At 35.6% G+C, this 23,804-nt stretch overlaps 2 protein-coding genes across 2 annotated transcripts in view; both read right to left on the reverse strand.

Annotated features, from left to right (window-relative positions):
• LOC134845296 (RB1-inducible coiled-coil protein 1-like) overlaps positions 1 to 23,804 on the reverse strand; it is a 524,841-nt gene that overhangs the window by 60,024 nt on the left and 441,013 nt on the right. The gene's annotated exons all lie outside the window — the stretch shown is intronic.
• LOC134856778 (ubiquitin carboxyl-terminal hydrolase MINDY-3-like) lies at positions 13,026 to 14,433 on the reverse strand. Its single transcript, XM_063873048.1, has one exon. It carries the CDS (start codon positions 14,354 to 14,356, stop codon positions 13,058 to 13,060), a length of 1,299 nt encoding a protein of 432 aa, XP_063729118.1. The 5' UTR covers positions 14,357 to 14,433; the 3' UTR covers positions 13,026 to 13,057.

Below are 23,804 nucleotides of genomic sequence, written 5' to 3' on the forward strand. Positions count from 1 at the left end.
TATCAAATTATTCAACTGATTGAGCTGCATAAGTTTACTCGCAAAGAGCTCTAGACTCCGATTTGATAAAGCTTGATAATTGCTGACTAAATGACTTAACGAGAAAATTAATAACTAGCAAATGTTTTATAGATGCTGCATCTACTCCGTTATAAATGCATAAATAATATTGCATTCGGCAGCTTTTTTCGTTTCCTTAGTGACTGCGCACAAATAATTCATTATTGCAGCAGGTGATTTTACTGAAAAGCAGATTAAGGAGTGGTGGGGCGGACGCTATCTCGCAATTCCGCAGAAACTCCATGTTTCTCAAAAAAAAAAACCTCAACTAATTCATTTTTTGCAGAAGCGACTCAAAAAGTTGATTTATGCATTTGCGTTTAGGCTATCATAAACTGATTGCCAAAACTTGATATTTCAGATAAACAAGAGCCTGCTTTTACGAATTGCTTTTTACGTTTCAAATTTATTTATTTTCTTACGTTTCAAAATGAAACCGACTACAAAAAATTTCGAGAACAATTGAGATTCTACACTACTTTAAAATATAGATGCTCTACTCTTCTAAATAGTACAGTCGATGTTATAGTTAGAGTCCAGATAAAAATGCAGTAAAACCCTGTCGAGACTTCTAACTTTTAGCTTAGATCTCGCGAAAAGAGGTAACAGCTGCGTAAGCAACCGCCTGTCGGACAAACACCAGCGGGTTTAGAGGAGGGGGGCGTGGGGATGCTCTCCTCCCCTGAGGGATTCGACATCCAGTCTTGGACCCCCTTGGTAATATTTTGAGATATCTATTTTTGGCTGATTGGCCCTAAAATTTTCCAAAAAGAACCTAAAACGCCAGAAAATTTGAAAAAATGGGCTCTTTAAAGTGATTTGGGAGAGCTCAGAAAATCATTATGGTCGACCTAAAAAAGAAGGTCGAAAAAAAACGATTTTTTTTTAAAATCCGCCCCCCCCCCCGAGAAAATCCTAGGCCCGCCTCTGCAAACAAATACTGAAGTTTGCAACTGTCTCGGGAATTTCCTTAATCGCTTATCAAAACATAGAATTTTTTTTTCAATTTTTCGGCGTAATTGTTTCGAAACTAAAGCGAAGAAAATTATCGTCAAATTGCACAAATTCGCAGTTATTTAAGCGCATTTTGCAAATATTGGTCAAAAACTACAATCAAGCTAATGAATAGAATATGGACCACACCAAAATGTGTAATTGCAGAGGCGGATATATGATTTTGTCGGAAATAATTTTCCGAGCTCTCAAAATACTAAAAAAATCCATTTAGCCGAAGTTTTGGCAACGGAGTTATTTTTTTTGAAACGGGCCAAAAATCATATCATTTTTACAGCGCGCGCTCCCCTCAATTCAATCTTACACTGAAGAAAAGGCAACAGCATGTAGCGCTAAATTTTAGGGCTACCTAAAATGGATGTAAAATTATCCAAGGGGGCTCTTTGGACGGCCAGGGGGTCGTATCCCAGAAAGAGCGGGCACTGGTGGGAAAAGTTATGGGTATTTGCTCTCTTCCTAAAGCCAGGTGTATAATCTTAGCAGATGCTCTTTATAATGGCCTTTGTTCATCCCCAAATTCGACAACTATGTTAAAACAAATTTGTCGTAAAGCAAAAATTGCAGATTTTGCGACACGCTACCAAATTTCAACGCAATTCATCACGTAAACTGTGTCAGAGGAGGCCTGCTAGCTAGCCTTAAAGAACTATTTTCTAATCAATTAGAGAATTCAACTATGATATTGACAACATACATATCTTCTAAAAATCTTTTAAAGACTACAGAATATTCTAAAATATTTTTCATTCTACACTTGAAACTCAAGATAATCGATATGGCGTCAAAAATTTATCTCAAGTTTTAACGAACCTTGACTATTCCCCCTATTGTACCTAGTATAGAATAACCATCCCTGTTAAGATCAAATTTGAAAAAAAAATGATTACGCTGATACAAGGAACTTCAAATTTTTACATAAATTCTAAGCAACATTTTCAAAGCAAGTTTTGTTCTCCGCTTAATGAGACACCTGAAAACTACTGGCTTAATGGTGTGCTCCCATACGATTCAGATGTTCTTTAAAAAAACTTATATAGATAACTTTAACTAGATATCGTTTGGAAACAAGATATTATTATAATTTTCATAATTTTCTTTTGTGAAAAACATGTCGAAAAGGACAATTGAAAAATAAATAAGCATCCCATAAATGATTTACTTAGCGGTCATTGAGCCGACAATACTAGAGCCGGAACAAAATGTTAAGCAAACACAAAAACGAAGCTACGCTTCGCAAACACTAGACAGAGCACGACAAAAAAGCAGCTTTAAACAGTGAAATAAAAAAATAGAAAAAACCTCAAATTGGTAAATTTCGAGACTGCGAACTCGAGATTTGGAATCTCACGCGATTCCCTCTCGACCACGAACGCTTATCAATCGGAAAATAGTCAGAAATCGCATTTCGGATGCGATGCAGCAAAAAATGCATGTCATAAATTGGAAAACAAAGTCATATTATATATAAAATCTGCATTTTAAAAAAATGCGAGATATATTGAGATAAAAAAATTCCGAAATCAAAATTTTATCATTATGTTGTTTGATTTTGTAAAAAAGAATCACTTTTTTCGATTGATGATTTAAAATACATGAACTGTGTTGAGTTATTACGAGCCCAATGTCACAGCACATGATATCAAAAGCCGTTAAGGTGCCACCAAAAGTGCCAACAATATTTCCAACTTAAGTGAGAAAAAAATAATAGCCGAACTAAAGTCTCTAAGGTAGCTTAAGTAGGTAACTAAAATTCGCAGTGTAACTAACTCAAAGAATTGTCCCTCCTACAAAACACAAACTCTTTTACGATAATTATTCGCTCATACGACGCAATACGAAGACACAAAACCAATCTCATATAAGACGAAACGTATTAAGCAAAAAAAAAAAACTTTAAAAACACGGAATTTAAACAAAACCGAGTTGGTAAATCATAACCAAAAGGAAAGAGTTCGAATAGAACAGGCATGTAAGTTGTAGATCTGCTCAAATATTGTCTGCTAGTTGACAAAAATACAGATTCGGAGATGACTACCAATTTGAGTCAACCCCTGCGTCAGCCCCCACAACAGAAAATTAATGGAAAGAAGTCTATAACCCGATTGCAATAGCCTTGCTTATCGCAAGAGTTAAGATGTGATATAAATAAATAATAAACTTCGTCAACTTTAGCCAAAATATATTATACTTAATAACAGACACTGAAATTATTAAAACCCAGATGCGAAGCTGAGCTTGATTAATTGAATTTGAATTATAGTTACCAAGCCAAAAAATTATAACTAATGAAAAAAGTTTAACTCCTTTCCCCTCAGAACGCAAAAAAAATTCTTCCTCAAACGACGCAAAAAGAGACCACTAAGCCAATATAAAATAATCCAAAACTTATTGGGTCGGGAAAACAACCAAAAAACTGAACTTTCAACAAATCGTTATCCTTACAACGTCGAAACTTTCTACACTTCTACCCTCTTTGAAATGCAAGTTACCGAAAATGTGACGCAGCAACGTAGTCTACAATATCACCTGTCCTGCGTGTAACGCAGGCTACGTCGGTCGAACGACTATAGGTGCACGCCACTGAGAAAATAAAAATATGAGCCGAAACCATTTGGCCAGAATATAGTTTTTAAGCAGAGAAAAAACAAAAAAAAATTATTAAAAGTCGAGAAATTACAAACAATAGAAATAAATCAAAACTCTCAAAGCAACTAACGATGAAAAATTGCGTTAAGTAAAAAACAATTATACGATGAGGCAACTAAGCCGAAAAATCATAAGCAGATAAATAACAAGCCGAAAATTTTTTAAGCGGAATATTTTGTTTGAAAAACAAAAACAGGTCCTGTATGAATCTAACGTAGGACCTATGCCGTCCCAAGACGCAAAGAAATTTGAATGAATTATGAACTGAACCTAAATTTATCAATTCGCATTTTGACCACGCTGTGAACAAAAAAAAATACTGGAAAAAATGTCTAGTACCCGATTGCAGTACCCTTGCTTATTACAGGTGTAATAATATCTTGAAGTTTAGAAACAATTTAAATCTGAAATTGATAATAATTCAAACTTTCTCAATTGTCCTTTGCTCGCGTTTTTTTCTTGCTCTGAAAAGCTTCACTTAAGGTTTTCTCAAGTTATGCCCTTGAATTTATCGAAAAATAATTTGCAGAACAATCGGTATGAATACATTTATATTTTTTTATATACGGAGGTTATACGTGCATGGAATTCATATGTATCGCTAAATTGCAGTCAATGTCATTTCCAGTGATCAAGCTTGAACTATGTTTAATTATCCTGAAACTGCTCTTTTCGATGTCGGAATGTAATTTTTTCCCAAATGGCAATAAAATACCTTATGAATCCCAAATTCTAACTTAATTAAAAACTACATTTTTACAATCGAGTAGGCTGCTCAAGTTCACCGATATTGCCAATAAAATTCTGCTGATTGTGAAAAAATTTTGCGTGAAAACTTGAAACTTCTGACTTCCTTGGACCAAAACTACACAGTTGCTAAAAATCGGGAAGATAAAAGTTTTGAAACAGAGCAACGAACTTTTTCACAAAAAATCTTGCATGCAAAAAACAGCAAGTTTTTCCGACAGAAATGATGTCTCAAGGTCGCTTGAAATTCCATTTTGCATGCAAAATTCGTTCACTTCACAGATTGCATTTTACATTCATTTTCCAACTTTTTGCTACTTATAGCTTTTGTGGACCAACATATAACAAATCAGGTAAAAACGCAGCTAAAACTAATTCAAAAACAGTTCTGATATCTCGTTCTTACTTTTAAGGGCATTTCAAAGTCTAAAGGTCACAACTTTTTTCGAAAGCTTTTCCCATAAATTTGTTTTAAAATATTGTAAAACACCGCTAAAACTCAGAGACAAGATTAATTTATAGAATTTATCGGCCAATGTCTTAAACTTTTGAGATAATTCTGCCCTTCAAGCTGAAATTTAACAAAAAATAGTTCTGAAAATTCGCGTTTGCTTTTTTGTCGGCGTTCAATGTTCTTTTCTAATTGTTCTGAATTTAAGGGCACGCAATTTCCGAAATTCAGTTGTACTTTCAACTCTTTTTCACTGTCAAGGTTAGAATTAGTTCAGAAAATTAAGACGTTGCCCGATAAATTTGTGAAAGGTTATAATGCCGAATTGTTCGCAATCTTTTTCGGTCAACGAAACGAAGTTGATTAGACTAAAGCTGCTCATTTTGACGTCGGATTTAAGTTTCTCACTGATTTGCACACGTAAAAGTTGTTTGCAAATTAACCTCAAATGCTACAGTTTTGACCAAATAAATTGCTTAAGTCATCGAAATTGCCAACAATTTGCAATTTACTATAAATTCTGTTTCTGAAATTATGCACATATGAATTTCTCCGAGAAATTGCATTCATTTTGCATTGATCGTATGACATTTCAATTGCAGTTTTGATAATAAGATTGAAGTTTTAACACTATTTCACAGTGTCAAGGTCAAAATTATTTCAAAAATCTAAGACGTTTGATAAGTTTGTTAAAAGTTATACAGCTATTATAGAGAGTTGCAAAAAGTTCGGACAGACAGAATTAATTAAAAAGAGCAACTGTCTAGACATCAACGGAAATTAAAACTGAAACAAACATAACGTTGAAAGTTCATAAAGCAGAGTTTTGCTCGAAAATTATAACCACGGCGGGCAATTGCATCCGAAGCGTCGAATAGTAAACCTTGAAACAGGAAACTACTGCTCAGGGTGGCTATTGTTTTTCTGCGATTAGTTTCCAAATTTTAAATGATTTGATCATCTTCACTACCGTTTGTTTTTTTTTGGTGCCGCCTAATCTGTTTTTTTTTCTGTGTTTCAGTTTCTAACTAATTTTGCTAAATGTTTTAAAGTAAAATCTGGATTTTCATTGCAGTATTTAAAAATTAGGCTAGCATAATCATCGGATATCCGACGATCTCGAATTTTGAGTTCGGCCAGACAAAAAATTCAAGGTTGTTCGGCTTCAGATTTTGCTTGCAAAAAAGCGTCGAAAAGCACTGATTGCTCATTTTAATTAAGTCTGTCTGTCCGAACTTTTTGCTACTAATTATAACAAATTTATCGGACAACGTAATAAATTTTTGAAATAATTCTGACCTTCAAATTTAAGCTAATCGAAATATTTCTCTGAAATTTCGCGTTTGGCTTTTAAAGTGATTTGATGGTTTTTTTTGCTCTCAAAACGTGCATGGCAAATCGTTGTTGAATGACAAAGTTTTTTTCCATTGTCTTCTTGAAATAAGGAAAAATGAAACTCTTCGAAAAAGCGCAATCATTTTGCATGGCTCTTTTGTCAGTTCAAATGCAGTTTTGAAAATTCGATTGCAATTTTAACTCCATTTACAGAGTTGCAAAAAGTTCGGAGAGACAGAATTAATTAAAAAGAGCAACTGTCCAGACATCAAAAGAAATTAAAACTGAAATAAACATAACGTCGAAAGTTCATAAATAAAGCAGATTTTGGCTCAAAATCGATAACCACCGCGGACAATTGCATCCGAAGCGTCGAATAGTAAACATTGAAACAGGAAAATATTGCTCAGGGTGGCTAATTTTTTTCCGTGATTAGTTTCCAAATTTTGAACGATTTGATTATTTTCACTTCCGTTTGCTTTTTTGCGGCGGCCTAATCTGCTTTTTTTTGTTAAGACAAACTCTAGAATTCGCTTTTTCAACTAACTTTACTAACTGCTTTATAGTAAAATGTGGATGTTCATCGCAGAATTTAAAATTTAGGCTAGCAAAGTCATTGGGTAATTGACAATCTCGCATTTTGAATTTGATCTGACAAAAATCAAGGTTGTTCGGCTTCAGATTTTGCATGCAAAAAAACGTCGAAAAGCACTGATTGCTCATTTTAATTAATTCTGTCTGTCTGAACTTTTTGCGACTAACTATAACTGTCTCAAGGTCAGAATTAATTCAAAATTAATTCGAAAACTTAAAAGTTGTTCGATAATTTTGTTAGAAGCTAAAACTATTTCATCGGACGTCAAATTCTGAATTACTTTTGACATTAAGACAACGAAATGGAGTTGCGATTGCAACCGAGGTTTCAAAATGCATTTCCAACTCGGAAAGCGTGCTTGCGCTTTTTCAATGACATTCATTTTTTGAATAGCTTCAAGCAGACCAAAACATCACTAAAACGCCAAAAAAAGCATACGCGAAACTTCAAACGATCATTTTGATTTGGTTTCAGCTTGAAGGTTAGAATTATTTCACAAGTTTAGGACGTTGTCCAATAATTTTGTTGAAAATTTTATATTAAATGTCGAATTGTTGGCAATATTGGCGACCTTGAGCAAACAATCGGTCGAAGTTTTTCATTCAACGATTTGCCATGTAATTTTTAGATAAAAAACGCATATGAAATAGCGACAAAAAGGCAAACGCGAAACTTCGAAGAAGTATTTCAATTTAATTAAATTTGAAGGTCAGAATTATTTCGGAAAATTAATACGCTGACCGATAAGTGTAATAAAACTTGAATTTATCGAACAGGAATTTTTTCCCTCGAAACAATGCAAAATAAGTTCATTATGCCAAAAAAAAACAACCGAATTCGTTTAATTGACAAAAATACATATAAAAATAAACTTTCAACATCAATTTCTAAATCAAAACAAAATACATGCATTACAAAAAAGCCGAAAAAAAAACAAAACCAAAAAAAATTCATTTTAAAAAAAATGGGAAAAGAACCTAACACGAATCCGAAAAAAATCTTGAAACAATTCTCAAAATGGAATTTTTCAAAAACTTCTTGAAACATTTGAATTTAATTCAACGATTGTTTAAAATTATGAAATAAGAATTTTAAAAAAAATCAAAATTATTTCCATTTTTTTGCTTAACTTTTCTAAAGCAAAAACTCCAGCGGCGTCACAGAGCAGTCAACACATTCAAGAGTTTGCCTTGATACGAGCCGTTTTTTAGTTTTAATGGAAGGAGTATACTTTGAGGCGTTTGCTTTCTTTGTCGGATTTTTTTTTAGTCGCAAATCATCTTTTCACTTATTTCAGTAAGTAAAAATCATCTGAAACAACCTAAAATCTGGCAAGTCAAGAAGCCCTAGGTCAGCTATAATGCTAGGAAATTCGCATTGTCAACAGAGCTGCAAAACTTCGAAAAAAAAACAAACTCATAAAGAGCTTTATTTCCATTTTGATAAAGTTGCTCGTCCAATTTCGCTGCTTCTAACAGCGCTGAGACACCAATACCTTCTTAAGCACTAGTTTTTGTAACATTTTTCCAAATTGGTCAATTAATTGCTCTACTTGTCCGACCAATTAAATAGGGAGGAACTTTGTATTCGCACTTTTTAACTTTTCTTCTTTCTGTTGTTTTCCACGCAAAATCAGGTACCATAAACAATCATTGAAATATTCGGAATTATATATCATATTAAAGCCCTTTCAGTGGCGATTCGAGAGAAATTTGAAAAATTTCAAAAAAATTCCAGTGTTAAGAAAAACCGGTTTGAATTTTTCGTTTAACTTCGAGCGATTAAATCTTATAATAGGCTTCTAATGGTTTAAAATTTTTACAATTTACTATTTCTCAGTTACCCAAGTGAAATTAGTTACCCGGAATTTTATAGCGCTTTCTTGGGAATAAAAGTTTAAAAAGTTAAGAAAGCAATCAAACAAAAAAATTTTTATATTTAATTTATGTGAAAAACTGTTCTCAAATGTACCTATTTCTTTTACTTTTGAATTTCAAGTCTTTCGTTTAGATTTAATCATCGCACCAAAAACAAAATGCAACGCTTTTGAAAAAAAAACTTAATTGTAGTTTTTTTTCAAAATCATGGTCGCAACATTTTGTGCTAATTGCACCGCAACCGGCTATCCTTGTTGTATATTGTTTTTTGATTAATGCAAAGCAAAATTGTGCTATTCGAAATCTCTAGAAAAAGTGACCTTGAAATGTCTGAAAAATGGACATCTCTAAAAAGAAAAACCGTTTCAAATAGATCCTGTTTCAAAAAGGCAATTTCAAAAAATCGGATTCTTTCTCAATAACAAGATGATAATTATTGGGAAACTTTAGAGGTTTTGTGATAAGCTATGCCAAACCTTTAGTGACTCATTTTGACGTCGGAACCAATTTACTAGTTGTTTGAATACTTAAATTCAAGAATCTAATTAACCAAAAAGTTACCGACATGCATGCCACCATTATACGTAATTGACCTTAAATAGAAGCCAACACCTCAAGACGCTGTCCAAGAAGCTGTTACGTAGTTAACTCCAAATAATTGTCACTATCCTTTTGTCAAAGATTCTACATAGTTAATAAACAAATTTATTGTACCATATGTTCTTCTTACAAAATAATTAGTCTAAAATTTTGAATTTGGGAGTTGACGTTTTCGGTGGAAATTTTCGTTAGCCTTTTTTGCTGTCGTTTTTTCGGCTCCTGTTGGCTTTTTAAGGGCAGGCCAAAAACGAAGTTGTTTTTAAGCAGTTATTTATAAAAACTCTGCTAAGCGCAACCATTTTGCAAATAAAAGCTCATTTGTTGAATAATTGAAAATACAAAACTTTCTACTTTTACAAAGTTTTGTATGCAACTTAGATGTTTCAGTCGATCTTGGAAAAGGATACTTTGAACAATTTGGGACGCAGAGGCAAAGCGAAAGACATCCAGAATACATCCAACTGCAACATATTTCAAGTAGGTTTGTGCAAAAACCTTAACTAAAAAAATTCAGCAAAACAAATGGGAACACACAAGCAGTGAAATTTTCCATGAAAAATAGACAAAAAACCCATATGATTCCTAAACGCGCCTAACAGATCGCATCTGATCCTGTGCAAGTAGCACAGAATGCAGTGACCAAAAATATAAGCAAAAAACTGACATTAAGTTTACCTTTATGAGTCGGTAACTAGGGCGAGAAATTTAGAAAGAAAATTGAGCCCGAAAAAAATCTCTATTATACATTTTCAAACTTTTGACTTTCCAACAAAAAATTTCGAAACTTTAGATTTTTCACATTCACATCAAACGCACGAATGAAAAAAAAAACATTTTCGCCCGTCAAACGACGCAATACGCAGCGACTAAAACAATACAAGATTAGCCGAATCCTTAAAACCAAATAAACACATAGAAAAAAAGAAATGACTTACATTCAGAGTAGCTTTCCAGCCAACATTTACAAAAATTGAAAAAACTGTTTACAAAAAACAGGAGTTTGAAACGTAACATAAGCAAAATGACGTCTCTAAATCAGATAAGTCTGTTGGCACAAAAAATTAATGATTTTGTTGAAAAAAAATAGCCTGGAAAAATCTGCTTTCCGATTTGATAACGCTTGCTAAATGCAAATTGAAATCAATGATTAATCAATTGTCATTCCTGTTTCAAAAAGCTTCAGAACAAAAAAGCTTGCTCTTTATTCTGCGTTTAAATCTGCACTTGATTCTATTTGCACTTATGCCCGGTCAACCGTTTATCATCACAAACAAACAAACAACAAATAGCTGCCAAAATGTCAAAACGAAAAAAAAATTTATTGAATTGTTCTTTGAAAAAAGTTAACTTTCAAAATTCAGAAAAAAATATGGCATTGGACCTTCCCTTCAAGTTTTTTGCGCTATTTTCACGTTCGTAACTGGAAAATAGAAAATAGTTTGAAAATTCCTTTTAGCAAAAAAATTTAAATTGAGCTTGAAAAAAAACAATCAATTGTCGAACCGCAAGAGGGCATAAGTTTGGCGCGAACAAATTTGAAGACTAAGCACAAACACTTAAAGCCGATATTTTTTCCAAGCTCAAAACTACAATAAAAAGTCCCCCTTCCTCTCAGAACACACACACACGCACACAAAAACTGTTTTCGCTCATCAAATGACGCTACCAAACTGATATAAAAAAGCAGGAACCTATCAATTCGAAAAAAAAGCCATAGAAAAAAATTAGTAAGCCGAGTTGGTAAAAGTACAATTGACATTAAAAAACAAACAAACTTCAAAAAGGCCGGATTTTCAAAACGCTAAGATGCTCAAAGCTCAAAATATTTGTTTGCAACAGAAAGGCCCAGTAGATAAATGATTCCAGGAGATTCCAGTTTGGTAAACAAAGTTATTTACGAGAAAAAGTAGTACCCGATCGCAATACCCTTGGTGATGGAAATAACATCTGCATATATTGTTATTTTGAACATCAAAATCGCCACAAGCAAAAAATTTTTCTATCGCCACCACGGGTCATAACACCACTTAACTTGAACTAGATGCACAGCCTTTTCCTACGTATTCTATATATTTGGCTTCAAATACGCAATTTAAAACTATCCGCAGACGAATCTTTAGCGATTAACGTAACAACCCAAAAAAAATTTGAGAAACATATACTATGATTATCGAAAATAGCTCACTCCCCTCAACTCAAAAACCTAAAAATTTAGAAGTCACCTTTGATCACCTCTTAACCTTCACTGAACACTTTACCACGGTGATTTACGAATTCCAAGCACGCAAAAGATTACTGAAAAACTCAGGCACAAGCTGGGGGTGCAGCAAAGAAACTAAGCATTACATACAAGGCAATTGGGCGTAGTGTTCTGAATTACGCAGGTTCTGTCTGGATACCTTCAGTAAGTGAATTTTGTTGGAAAGATCTTCAAACTCGTAAATACACAGCACTTTGAATTGTAACCGGCTGCACAAAAACGATTCCAAATGAACAACTCCATATGCCACATCCATCAAAGGCGACACCTCTGAATCTTGACGACCTGTGTGACAGCCCCATTGAAGTCGCAAAACGGCTCAACTTATCAACATGACGGGCACATTAGGAGTTTTCTCGGTTTTCCGCACTAATTAAAACTGCCCGCTTAAACCGGGCATGAGAGTTCTGCTTGCTTTTCCTTACCAAAAACTGCCCCTAGAACGGGTTCCACTCAATGCTGTAAGAAGGGGTCCTTCCTGCTAGTGTGAAACCTAGAAAAGTCAGTTACTATTTCACGCACCTGATAAAACGATAAATCGATCTCCACAATGTTCGTTTGAGGAGTACTGGAAATAAACGATAATGAAAACACGAGTTGGATGATCCCTCCTGTTTGCAGCTACAAACAACAACATCTAATTTCCTCTCAACCAACCTTCATCCTTAATAAAAATGAACTTGGAAAGCGATCAGTACCTGTAAAAAATGATGTTAGAAAGTGAGCAGAAAAATATCTTGGGAAATAATGCGAAATTTTTCAAAAATATGTTAGTATCGGAACTGTATATTCAATATTGGAAAGAACACCTCACTAGGAAAACGCAAAGGGCACCTTATTTTGAATGCGAACAAGAACTATGTGGAAAATTCACAGAGCACCTTATTTGGCAACCACGAAGAGCGCCTCTCTTCGTTAATGCAAATATAACACTACAAAATATTCCAACTATATCAATTTAGGCTGTAGTTCACTTTCATTTAAACTTAAGGAGAAAATTACAATTTTATTTGCCAAAAACTATAGAAAGAGCTTTGAGGTTTTGCAAAATTATCGGTCTTTTGCTAGATTGTCTCAGATGATAAAAAGACAAAATATTCTCGAAAAATTCTTTTTTGGAATTGTTATCACGAATAAGACCACACGAAAAAATAGCTCACGATTAACTTCCTACAATTTGTCTTCGCTTCCATAAAATTGGGCAAAAAAATCACCCTGCACCATATTTCCAGTCATTTAGCGACTCAGGTGGAATATCATCAAAATATAAATCAGACGAAAAAAATCAGGAGCTAATGTTCAAAATATTCGCAGCTCTGATGACGCTTAACCAAGGCTGAACTTTTTTCTCCGAGCTCTTGTATTTGTTTGTTAAAACTATTTATTGCCTGCAAAAAATATCAGCAGCAGGTATAATATATTCTGAAGCAAAATCAGAAATTCAGCCAAAAAATCAATTCATTAACATAATTTCATATCCAATCAACCGAAGGCTTTGAACCGACACTCCAGTTTATCTGAATAGCTGGCCACTTGGTGGCTAAAATGAGTTCCAGTTTAGTGGAATCAGCTGCAGTCTGTGATCCCAAGCCTATTACACCAACACCGTAGCTGTAAGACGGCGTGATGGAGGTTGCGTCTGATTTGGAGGGCGATATATTTACAGTATTGCTCTCAGTTTTAAAATTTAATCCATTGTATTGCATAAATGGGACGTCTGTTATGACTTCGAAATCATTTGCTTGTAATAAATGAGGAAAATACTTGAGCATTATAGCTCCAAGTGTTATGATTCCTAAATCTTCGCTATCTAACTCACTTTTAGCGGCCGCCAGTGAACTGCCGTCATCTGGCAACTGGAGATCTTTTAAGAGTCTGGAAAGATCCCCCTCTTGTATAAAACCATTACCAGATGAGTCCAATTTTGCGAAAGCCTGTTTCACCGTCAGCTCTTCGCCAGCCGAACATAAGTTTCTTTCAGTGGAACATAAAACAGTCAAGTGTGTCTCAGATGAGAGTAACCATATTGGGTACTTGGGATTTTTCATCCGGTGACCGACTTCAATATATCTGAAGTGCTCCATCAAAGATAAGTAGCCGATGTCTGGTGTCTCAGAAATTCCGTTCAGCACAAGACCACCTAAATCTTTGTTGTCATCAAACATATTCGGAACAGCTTTACCTATCAGGCATAAATTGGTAAGAGCAACCGAACCATGCCCATGGACTGATTCAATTAAGGGATCACTCTGCAGTCCTAAATCAGCCTTGATATTTTCTGCTTCCCTGGTTAAAATGATCGAATAGACGAAGTTTAAAACCCCTCCGGGTTGAAAAAAGACATCGAATGATGTTTCAGCATCATCAAGTTTCTCAGCGCTGTTTATTGTTACTACTGACAAGTTTTCTTCACTGAAATTAACAATCTTCAAAGGCCCGGATGATGTGCAACGCGACAACACTTGATGCAAAACAGAAATGAGACATGATTTCAAGGATACGTTTGTTGTACCTGAGCTCATAAGTGCTTGCAAATCTGCTGCTGAATTAATAGTTCTCGAGAAATTGTTATTTTTCAATAATAACGTTTGTATAAGTTGCGCTTGTATGGGTGCTAAAACAGCACATGGTCCACCATGGTGCTGAACTAGAGCACTGTTTTCCAATTCACTGAAAATAAATGGCTCCTCCCATTGTTTTAGACAGTTCTCGGGAGCATTTTCACTTCCCCACACAATAGTCTTCACACACTTAAAATCTTGATCAGACATTAACACAGCGTGAAGAGAAATTGAGATTCAGTTAAACAGAATTTACATCAGGTAGAACTATCATTAGTGAAGCATTTCAACTAAAACACGTATTTGCCGTTCATTAGCGGTGTTAGAGATCCGAGAAAAAATTGCCGGACTGAAAATGTATTATTCAGCGTTTACCGGCATATGAAAAACTCGAAAGCTTAATTGTTGCGATAAACTTATTAAATAGATTTATGCAAATAACTGTGTGAACGCATATTAATGCAAAAAAGACCCACATATTTCGAGGACGATGAACCGCTTTATTATTATTCTTAAATCCAGTAATCCCGAAAATGTTGAAAATTATCGCCCGATTAGCATATTGCCTCAATTATCGATTGTTCTGGAGAGAATGATCTTCGATTTCATTTATCCTAAAATTCGGGCTAAAGTTACACCTGCTCAACATGGTTTTATGACCAAGCGATCGACTGTTACTCAGCTTCTTGAATACCTAGATCAGATTTATAACGACGTCGAGGCAAAAAGCGAATGTCTTTCTGTGTACTTCGATTTTCGCAAGGCTTTTGATCAAGTTCCTCATCATATACTTATTTTGAAACTTGGTAATTTAGGCTTTGACGTTAGCTTTCTTGAACTTTTTGCTTCCTATCTCACAAACCGCACGCAAAATGTCTTAATTAACAATGAAGCATCTCCAAAAGGCCATGTAACAAGTGGTGTTCCGCAAGGAAGTGTACTCGGCCCTTTACTATTTATACTCTTCATTAATGACATGCCAGCTGTCTTGAAAACCTCTAAATGTTTTCTGTTTGCTGATGACAGCAAACTCTATTCAAAATATGACTTTTCCTTAGTTCAAATAGACATTGATCTATTTATCAATTGGACGCTTGAAAACGAAATGACATTTAATTCTGATAAATGCAAAGTTATTTGTTTTAACTCAACTTCCCCCAAATCTACACTTTGCCTTAATGATTACCCAATTCCGTCAGTTTCATCTATCAAAGATCTCGGAGTAACGATATCTAGTGATTTAAAGTGGGACATCCACATTAAAACCAAACTGGTTGCAGTTAACAAAGCTTTCCATTTCTTGAAACGTTCAATCCCTTATGGAGTATCCATGAGAACCAAATTCAAATATTACCAGCTATGTATTGTGAGTATTTTATTATACGGTAGTCAGGTCTGGTTTCCATCTTTAACATATCGCCGCAAACTAGAATTATTTAACAGAAAATGTTTGAAATGGGTAACGGGAGTCAACGACTATACAGAACAACTTAGAAAAACGAATTCCTTGCCAATTTCCTTCACTATAGCTTTACATGATATGTGTTTTCTTAATCGAGTCCTGACTGATCAATTTGATTTCAACCTTTACAGATACATAAATTTTACCTTTGCAGCCAAAGACCTTCGCAATAGCTCACGCCCTAAGCTTTCAACAACCCAGAATTGTCGACTCTTCTTTACAGAGCAATTTTTCTTCTATCGCGTCTGTCGGTATGCCAACATGATTTCAGCAAACAACATAGCCGACATTTTCTCATCGCCTGAAATTTTCAAAGCAAAATTGAAAATCTATCTGAAAAATAGAATTGATATGTTCAACTTAAACAACTCTTGTTCAATGCTACTTTGTTGCCATTGCATAAATTGCCGTTCGTGATGTCTTGTGTACATAATCATACCATTTCTTTTGTTTGATGCCTTTATATTTTAAAGGGAATAAATTCTTTTAGTAGTAGTAGTATTGAAGCTTTACAACAAAAGTTGAAGGGCGTGAGCCCGTAAACATATTAAGAAAAGTCTATGGAATGCGGGAAACGGCAGTTGCTACACAGGCAGCCAAAAGTCCAGGAGCACGAGTCTAGTTCGTTATAGTGGCGGTGATAGTAGTCCCAGAAAAACTTGATAACAAGCTTTGTTGCTGTGAATACTTGAGTTTCGAAGAAAAAAGAAAACGACATTTACTGCAGTTCTCATTGACGAAGTCTGCGAAAGATTAAATGTCTGGTGCTACGACGAGGTCAAGATTGACCTCTAAAAGTCAAGAGTGTTGCACCATGTTTTCCAAGTCAGTGGGGGAGAACTGGCTGATGTGCGAGGGCTGCGAAAAGTGGACGCATAGCTCGTGTATGGGATACTCTCATGATATCTTCAAATTTCTGGAGAGGACCGCAAATGTAAAGTTTCTGTGCAATGGGTGCCTAAGTGCTGATATTCGTCCAAAATCTACGGTGGATGTGAGGCGAGCTGTCAAAAGGCATTGAGGACATCAATGAGTCACTGGAGATCATAAAATCTCGGCCTTACGTGCAATCCTTCTCCTCCCCAAATGGAAGCTAAGTATTCTAGTGTCGTTACATCTAGTTCCGATATATCTCAAGAATTGCGATTTAGTGGTATGCCGGAAATTAGCATGGGCACTGACAGCAAAACTAATAAATCGAATATTTTTGAGCACGATGAAAAAATGATAAGAGATACAATGAAATTTATTGGTGCAAATGCAGAGAAAATTTCCTTTTTCCGCAGACTCGCAAAATTTAACGCAACTAACAACAGACCCAGACAAATTTTGGTGAAGTTTCGAAAAGTTATTACGGCAGATTGATTATTTGCGCTTTCAACCATGTTGAAAAATTACCACCCAAACATCAAGGGAAACAAATATTCAGTTTTTCTATCAAAATCCTTAGATAAAGAGGACCAAGAAAGGGAACGAAACTTGTTAAAGAAAAGACGCGAACTACTCGAAAACGGTAACGAAGCAAAGGATATAAAAATCAGAAAAAACATATTATATCTAAAAAACCAAGCAGTAAATTGCACTGAATGACTACCAAACAAAACCGGAGAATTAAGAGCACTATGTTACAATGTAAGAAGTTTATTCAAACTAGAAAGAAGACAAACTTTTTCGAACAGTATAATATTAAAGAACTTTGATATTATTTGCCTGTCTGAAACATGGCTTGCAAATGAAATCCGCGAATCCGAGATAATTCTTTGAAATTACAACTGTTTTCTATCAAACGGAAGATCTTCGCTGCAATCAACATCTCACTGTGGAACATTAATTGGCGTAAAGTCAGGCTTAATGTCAGAACTTGCAAATTTTAGTTTAAATACCAACGGAGCGGCAGTAGCATGCTAAATTAAGCTAGATAAACGGAAATTGCTTGTTGTCTCTTGTTAGCTACCGCCTGCAAATAGCAAATATGCTCTGAAACCCAGTGAAATAAATAACCTGTTTAAAGACATAAATAAATTGCTGAACAACTGTGATTTGTTTATTCATGGTGACTTCAATTACCCCTTAATAAATTGGTGCAATATGTAATCAATCAAAGCAACCGAAATATCTTTTTTGGAAGAAATAGAGAATCTTGAATTTCATCAAAATGTTAAGTTTAATACATTCATAGGTCAATTTTACCAAGTATACTGAAGTACAAAAATGAAGCCGCCGATACCGATCCATTAAAGGCAGAATTATTTTCGAGATTTTTCGCTTCTGTGTACGTTGAATTGTGTACGTTTTCAGAACCAGCCGAACCTGATTTCAATACAGTCCTTGATACAATTAGTTTTACTGAGCTCGAACTACGTGAAATATGTCAATCGTTGATTACGAATAAAAGTAAAGGCCTCGACGATTTACCGCCTGTACTTTTCATTTAAACACAAGCATCTCTATCTCATTCTATCTATCAAATATTTTCCAAAATTATTCAAACTAGGTGTTTTCCAGAATACTGGAAAGCAGCTATAATCAGCCCAATTCATGAAAAAGACGATAAAAATGACATTGAAAATTGTAGACCCGTCTCCCTTCTTTGTATATTTTCAAAAATATGGGAGCGTATAATAATTGACAGAACATCTATCACCTATTTTTCATAGTTCACAATATGGGTTTCGGAAGAATAAATCCACATTCTTAGAAAACGACATTTACTGCAGTTCTATCAAACAGAAGATCTTCGCTGCAATCAACATCTCACGGTGGAACATTAATTGGCGTAAAGTCAGGCTTAATGTCAGAACTTGCAAATTTTAGTTTTAATACCAACGGAGCGGCAGTAGCATGCTAAATTAAGCTAGATAAACGGAAATTGCTTGTTGTCTCTTGTTAGCTACCGCCTGCAAATAGCAAATATGCTCTGAAACCAAGTGAAATAAATAACCTGTTTAAAGACATAAATAAATTGCTGAACAACTGTGATTTGTTTATTCATGGTGACTTCAATTACCCCTTAATAAATTGGTGCAACATGCAACATGTCATCAATCAAAGCAACCGAAATATCTTTTTTGGAAGAAATAGAGAATCTTGAATTTCATCAAAATGTTAAGTTTAATACTGCCTCAACTGGTACTCTCAATTTGATCTTCACCAGCAATAAAATTCATGTAACAGATGTTCATACCTTAGACAGTAACGATACATTGGGAAACTTTCTAACCATTATCCGTTCGAAATCTCATTCAACTTAGAGTTATTGGATCTTATGCGCCGTATGTTTATTAGAGAATCCATACTTAGTTATCGCAACGGTGAATACGATTCACTCAATGAGCAAATACTAGAAAACCCTTTTGACACTTACTGTTGGTAAAATGTAAATGTGATACTAAATCATTGGTATAACTGGTTATCCTCGCTTACTAAAAAGTGTATTCCAAAGCGCACCAAACATAGATCATCTTTGCCGCCCTGGATAAGTCAATCGACTTCGAATATTATTAAACGTTTACATACAGCTCGAAAGAAACATACCGAGTCTCATTCAAAAGTTTTGCACTTAATTGAACAGACAGAAACGAACGCCGAAATGGACAAAACCGATTATGAACATCCTCTTACGTCAGCGCAATCAACGGGAAAACTTTTTAAATACTTTAGAGCTTTTCATAGGTCAAGCTTACCAAGTATACTGAAGTACAAAAATGAAGCCGCCGATACCGATCCATTAAAGGCAGAATTATTTTCGAGATTTTTCGCTTCTGTGTACGTTGAATTGTGTACGTTTTCAGAACCAGCCGAACCTGATTTCAATACAGTCCTTGATACAATTAGTTTTACTGAGCTCGAACTACGTGAAATATGTCAATCGTTGATTACGAATAAAAGTAAAGGCCTCGACGATTTACCGCCTGTACTTTTCATTTAAACACAAGCATCTCTATCTCATTCTATCTATCAAATATTTTCCAAAATTATTCAAACTAGGTGTTTTCCAGAATACTGGAAAGCAGCTATAATCAGCCCAATTCATGAAAAAGACGATAAAAGTGACATTGAAAATTATAGACCCGTCTCCCTTCTTTGTATATTTTCAAAAATATGGGAGCGTATAATAATTGACAGAACATCTATCACCTATTTTTCATAGTTCACAATATGGGTTTCGGAAGAATAAATCCACATTCTTACAGCTATTAACCTTCTTACAGATAGCCTACAAAAGTCAGGACTAAGCGAGTGATATGGAGACCGTTTTCACGGACTTTACTAAAGCGTTCGACCGTGTTGACCACGGTATCTTCTTGATGAAGCTTTTCAAAAACGGAGCAGCTAGAAATTTGATCAAATTAATGAAATCTTATCTATCAAACAGGTCCCAATCTGTCAAAGTGAATAGCGAAACCTCAGATCCAAAGCCAGTAACACGCGGAGTGCCCCAAGGCAGCAACCTCGGGCCATTGTTTTTCCTAATTTTTATTAATGACTTGCTTTCTCTTTGCCAAAAAATCACATTTTTATCTTCGCCGATGATGCAAAATTCATCAGCCTAGGATTAGCTAAAGAAGAACTTCAAAATGAACTTCATGTGATATACAACTGGACAGTTCAAAATAATATGCCATTCAATGTTGATAAATGCACCCACATAGGCTTTACTAAAAGTTCAAACTATTTTTGCTTCAACAACACGGAAATCAAATTAGTGGACAATCAGAAAGATCTAGAGGTTATAATTTCAAATGACATGAGCTGAAATCTACACATTGACAGAGCAGGCCTAAAAGCAAATAAAACTTTTTTCGCGATCAAATCAAACATATCGAATTTAAACAGAGTAGCGAAACTGAATTTGTTCAAATCCATGATAATCCCCGTGATTCTTTACGCAAGTCCGTGTTTTGATTTAAATAAGTATGTAATGTCAGAGTTAGAGACGATTCAGGGAAGAGCAGTAAAATTAATTTGCGTTAATAGTGTCTCATACAAAGAAAACTTGAAAGTACTAGGGATTCTTCCTTTGCCAATGTATGTTCAGCAAAACAACTTGCTGTTGCTTTCAAAATTGATTTTGGGACGTTATGAGGCAAGTAATCTAGACATACCATATTACACAGAGTTCGCGCGCGCAAATTTGTTTCAGGTGAGATGTCCAAGGAAAGCCAAATGCGAACAGAACTTCATGTACCAAACGTGTCAACTTGCGAATGTGTTAAAAATCAATTTAAGAGAAGGAATTGGCTTGAAAAAACGACTTCTGGTCAAAATTCGAGCAATACAATGAGAGCGACAACTGCACTTGGAAATTAGCGTGCGATTGTTTGGCGAACAATTGCAGAAATAGAAATGTTTTTCGAAACGAGAAACTGACGGAAACCAAACCCCTCGTGTGAACCACAAAATTCAAATTACTACTACTACTATAGAAAGGGCCCTTCTGTTTATGAAAGGTCTTTGCACAAGCTGGATAGGGTCGAATCAGCACTATAAAAATACAATTACCATTTTCCTAATCATAAATGAAGTAAAAAAACAGCAATAAACGCATTGTTAATATTAGAAATTAAACACAGAGGCGAAGTGGCAATTCGCATACACAAGCGTCAATTATGAGTCTACGCATTTAATCTAGTATTTAAACTAGTATAAGAAACAGTTCATCAAAAACATCCGACCCTGCGCAGGTTCAAATCTCTTATCTTGCTGCTGGTCTCCTTCCCTACATCTACACTATGATTCCATGATGCCTTGAAGCTAAAGCGCTATTTGTAATAATATAGTCTGTGTGAATATCCTTATCAGAAATTTTGTGCATCATCAGGCTTAATTTTTTTTTACAATATTTGCAAAACGATCAAAGATCTGAAAAAATGAAAAAACTTGTCTTAAAATGCTATAAAACTTTTTGACCAAACAAACTTAAACAACTGTAATTACATATCTTTATCATGGCTGTCCTTAATAGCTGCTTCTGAGGAGATCTAATGAGCAAATCAATCATTCGGAAACATCTCGCAAAACCCTGCAAGAAGAAGAGTGAGAAGTTCACCACAGGGATCATGAGAACAGAACAGGATGTGGTATGGACAGATATACTTTCATTGAGGAAGTCTGGACAGTAGTGCACTGCTACGAGAAAATGGAAAAACAAAAGGGGATTCTGATTCTACAACGATAGCTGTCAATTCAACAACACGAAAACGAGTCGAAGATGTCATGGATATTGGGCAAGGCGATGGAAGTCATTAAAGACATTAATTCATGAAGACATTAAAATCCAAAAAGGCCAAACTATCGTTACTATCAAGTTTTACTATGGTGAACTGCAAGTTTGGATGCAATTTTTATGGCAGCCTCGAGGACTACCCCAGGATCACCCTTAACAGTTCTAATTATGTCGTCCACTTATCTTAGAAAATCTTCAATCTTCTCAGTCCGATCTACTTCTTGTTGTTTTTGCGAGTCATGCAATACCATACTGTTTCAGCGATGTCTGCGTATTTGGATTCCGATTTGTTACCTCACCCCAAATGGTTCCAATTCAAACAATCTTTGCATTCTATCCCTTTAATTGATATGTCACCTTTTTCTGACATCCAGGTCAGACTACCTTCTTATCTTCCTTTAGCACAGTCAATATTGGTACTTCTGTTTTTAATGCAGGTTCGTGTTCTTAGAGCTACAAGTCGGCCTGTATTGCATTACAGCAAGGGATGCGCCCATTGCAAAAACGTTTTTTTGTACATACCACAAACCATTACATTTAAAGTCTACCTTACTCACTGCCAAATTTAATAGTTTTTCATAGTTTTGCGAGATACTTCAGGAGGATCAATTTGCTCATATAATCTCCTCAGAACAATTTCAACAGCTTCCGTGAGCAGGGCATTAGTGTATAAACTCTTTACATCAAGGTTAACTATTGTTTTTGTTCAGTAGATAAAAATCATCAATCCATCGGAGATGGATCAACCTTTTCCTCCAACTCCTAGCTTCAATTATCTGAAAACGAATTTCATGTGGTTTAATTCGATTCAGGAAATACCAGTAAGTTACACTCCCCCGACAGCATCGGTCAATGGGACAGTGTAATCGAAGTGAATTAACAAAATGCATGAAAAGAAAGTTATCCACGTTATACTGATTCACTACGTGGTACAGATGTCATCATACTACACTGCTATAGCCTTCTAACACTTAAATTACTGACTTCTAACCCTGACTTTTATCGCCTTGCCCAATATCCACGACATCTTCGACTCGTTTTCCTTTTGCTGAACTGACAGCTATTGTTGGAGGTTCAGCATCTACTTTTGTTTTTCCAGTTTTTCTTAACGTCACCTTGCTGCCCAACTTCATCGTCATATCATTGATCTTGTCAATCACCATCTTCGATCGCATCGTTCTTTTTTGAGTTCTTGACAAGTATATCATCTCCTCGTTGCTTTCCTGTTGCGTCGCCTTGATCGGAGAATAGGTTTCATTTTCATCACTGGTCGAATCAATCAACACTTCGCTGATTCTCCTTTCACATTCGTCCAACTTGTCAAGGATTTCCCCCAGCAGTGGTCTGTTAGGACCTGTTGTCAACATCGACTGGGTCTCGTAGCAGTGCACTACTGTCCAGACTTCCTCCATGAAAGCATCTCTGTCCATACAACAGCCTGTTCTGTTCTCATGATCCCTGTGATGAACTTCTCACTCTTCTTCTTGCTGGGTTCCCAAGAAAGGTACTCGGGCTGCGCCTTCTTTTCTTCTCCTGCGCGGAGACTCCCTTGAAAATTTCTTTCTAGAGGTTTCAGTCTTGCCAAAAGAGCTTCTCCCCGGTCAGCTATGGGTTATATTCATAAACGCCGAAGGCTCCAGCGTGGAAGCTTGTTCTTCCGCCTGTTCAGTAGTCCCTGCCAACGTTTCTGTTCCTTCATCCTCGTCGTCCAAGAAATTGAAGTTCAAGCTAGACGCACCACCCACTGAGGCTTTGCCATCGTCCCTTCCCGCTTAGTCGGGGTCCTGCTTCATTGGTTCTTCCGGTTGAGGGTCTTCTTTCTACTCGTCGTCTCGCTCTTCATTTTTCCCTGACCCTGATCGTCTTTGCTCCTCATTCGTTGTCTCGACTGGAAGCTTCGGCACGACTAGCTTTCTTACTGACCGTTTTTTTTCTCAATGTCTTATCACCTTTTCCTCACAGCCGAAGGG

Source organism: Symsagittifera roscoffensis, chromosome 1 (assembly GCF_963678635.1).
Source record: "Symsagittifera roscoffensis chromosome 1, txSymRosc1.1, whole genome shotgun sequence".
NCBI lineage: Eukaryota > Metazoa > Xenacoelomorpha > Acoela > Convolutidae > Symsagittifera > Symsagittifera roscoffensis.

Coding starts and splice junctions, on each gene's coding strand:
- LOC134856778 (XM_063873048.1), bottom strand. CDS start 14,356: ATGTCTGATCAAGATTTTAAGTGTGTGAAGACTATTGTGTGGGGAAGT.